Source organism: Mandrillus leucophaeus, unplaced genomic scaffold (assembly GCF_000951045.1).
Source record: "Mandrillus leucophaeus isolate KB7577 unplaced genomic scaffold, Mleu.le_1.0 Scaffold151, whole genome shotgun sequence".
NCBI classification, from domain to species: Eukaryota; Metazoa; Chordata; class Mammalia; order Primates; family Cercopithecidae; genus Mandrillus; species Mandrillus leucophaeus.
The window spans coordinates 1170532-1172183 of NW_012101488.1; the positions used below are offsets into that span (position 1 = coordinate 1170532).

Sequence of the window (1652 nt, forward strand, 5' to 3'; positions counted from 1 at the left end):
AAAAAAAAAAGAGTGAGACTCTGTCTCAAAATAAATAAACAAATAAACAAACAAACAAACAAACAAATAAATAAATAAATAAGCCAGGCATGGTGTAGTGTGCCTGTAATCCCAATTGCTCGGGAGGCTGAGGCAGGAGAATTATTTGAACCCAGGAGGCAGAGGTTGCAGCGAGCCAAGATCTCGCCATTGCACTCCAGCCTAGGAGACAGAGGAGACTCCATCTTAAAAAAAAAAAAAGAGAGAGAGATATGAACGGGCGTGGTGGCTCATGCCTGTAATCCCAGCACTTTGGGAGGCTGAGGCGGGTGGATCACCTGAGGTCAGGAGTTCAAGACCAGCCTGGCCAATATAGTGAAAACCAGTCTCTGCTAAAAATACAAAAATCAGCCAGGTGTGGTGGTGCATGCCTATAATCCCAGCTACTCAGGAGGCTGAGGCAGGAGAATCGCTTGAATCCTGGAGGCTAAGGTTGCAGTGAGCCAAGATGGAGTCATTGCACTCCAGCCTGGGCAACAAGAGCGAAACTCCATCTCAAACAAATAAACAAACAAAAAACACACACACAAAAGATATATTTAGGGGGCAGAGATCTGGGACTAATTGAAGGGGATGTGGGGAAAGAGGAAATAGATAATTTTGCCTTCCCCTCTCCTTGCCAACATAGTGTCTTGGTGACCCATGTCAATCTCAGATGTGAAAAACCTTCCTCACTGAGGTTTTAGCTGCATTTCCTCTCAGAAGGGATTCAACAGTACGCTGCACAACCTCGAGGCCCAGTACTCCCCATTTCAGAGATGGGGCCAGTGAGGCCAGCTGGGGAGTAACCCCTGCTTACCACATCCACCTGGATGAGCAGGACCCGCAGGGCGAAGTTCTTCCCCAGGCTCTGCAGCCGCCCATGGATGTAGTCCGGGTGCAGGTTGTGGTAGCGGAGGCTGGTGGGGGCAAGGAGGAGGAGTTGAGAAGTCTCAGTCTCTTCGAGACCCCCAAAGCCCTTCTGCCCTCTCACTGGAATACTAAGGGCTCAGAGTGCGGCACAGGGGACAGAGGGGTCCTGAGGCCCACAGAGGGTCAGTCACTTGCCACAGGTCTCTCTTCCAAGAAGATGCTCCGCAGGGATTGGCAACCAGGGCTACATGGCTGTGGTTACCCAGAAGCCCAGACCCCTGGCTTCTTCATGAAGAGGGGAAGAGACTTGGGCTTCAAGGGGAGAACAGGTGCCAGGGGCCCTGGAGAGTGTGAGCGCGCGGACATTGCGTGGCTCGCAGTGGGAAGCAGGGCCCACGTCAGCCCATCTGCTCTGGCCTCGGAGGGCTATGGTGAGGGCTTCACGACCCAGCGAACTAGGACTGGCGCTGCCCAGCAGTCTGCAGCTCTCACAGCCTGCGGGGAGCACAGGAACTCACAGGTTTCACTTCCTCTGTCTGGGCCTGTCTGCAGAGGGGCCCCTGGGTTGGGGGAGGAAGTTGTTTAACTAGGGTAGAGATGGGAGAAATCCTGCCTCTCCTCAACTCCAGTCAAGGATGTCGGGAACATGAGTGACCCAGTCCCTCCACCCTTAGATCCAGGAGTCCAGGCCCCAGCCCCTCCTCCCTGAGACCCAGGAGTCCAGGCCCCCAGCCCCTCCTCCCTCAGACCCAGGAGTCCAG

General features: G+C 54.1%; 1 protein-coding gene across 5 annotated transcripts in view; it reads right to left on the reverse strand.

The window, feature by feature from the left end:
- The window catches only part of ERCC1 (excision repair cross-complementation group 1), a 17125-nt gene that overhangs the window by 11854 nt on the left and 3619 nt on the right, over nucleotides 1–1652 (reverse strand). For all 5 annotated transcript variants that reach the window (XM_011975102.1, XM_011975101.1, XM_011975103.1 and 2 more), the window contains one exon: nucleotides 839–938. In XM_011975102.1, the coding sequence (XP_011830492.1) occupies nucleotides 839–938 (100 nt within the window). The remainder of the gene's footprint in view (nucleotides 1–838; nucleotides 939–1652) is intronic.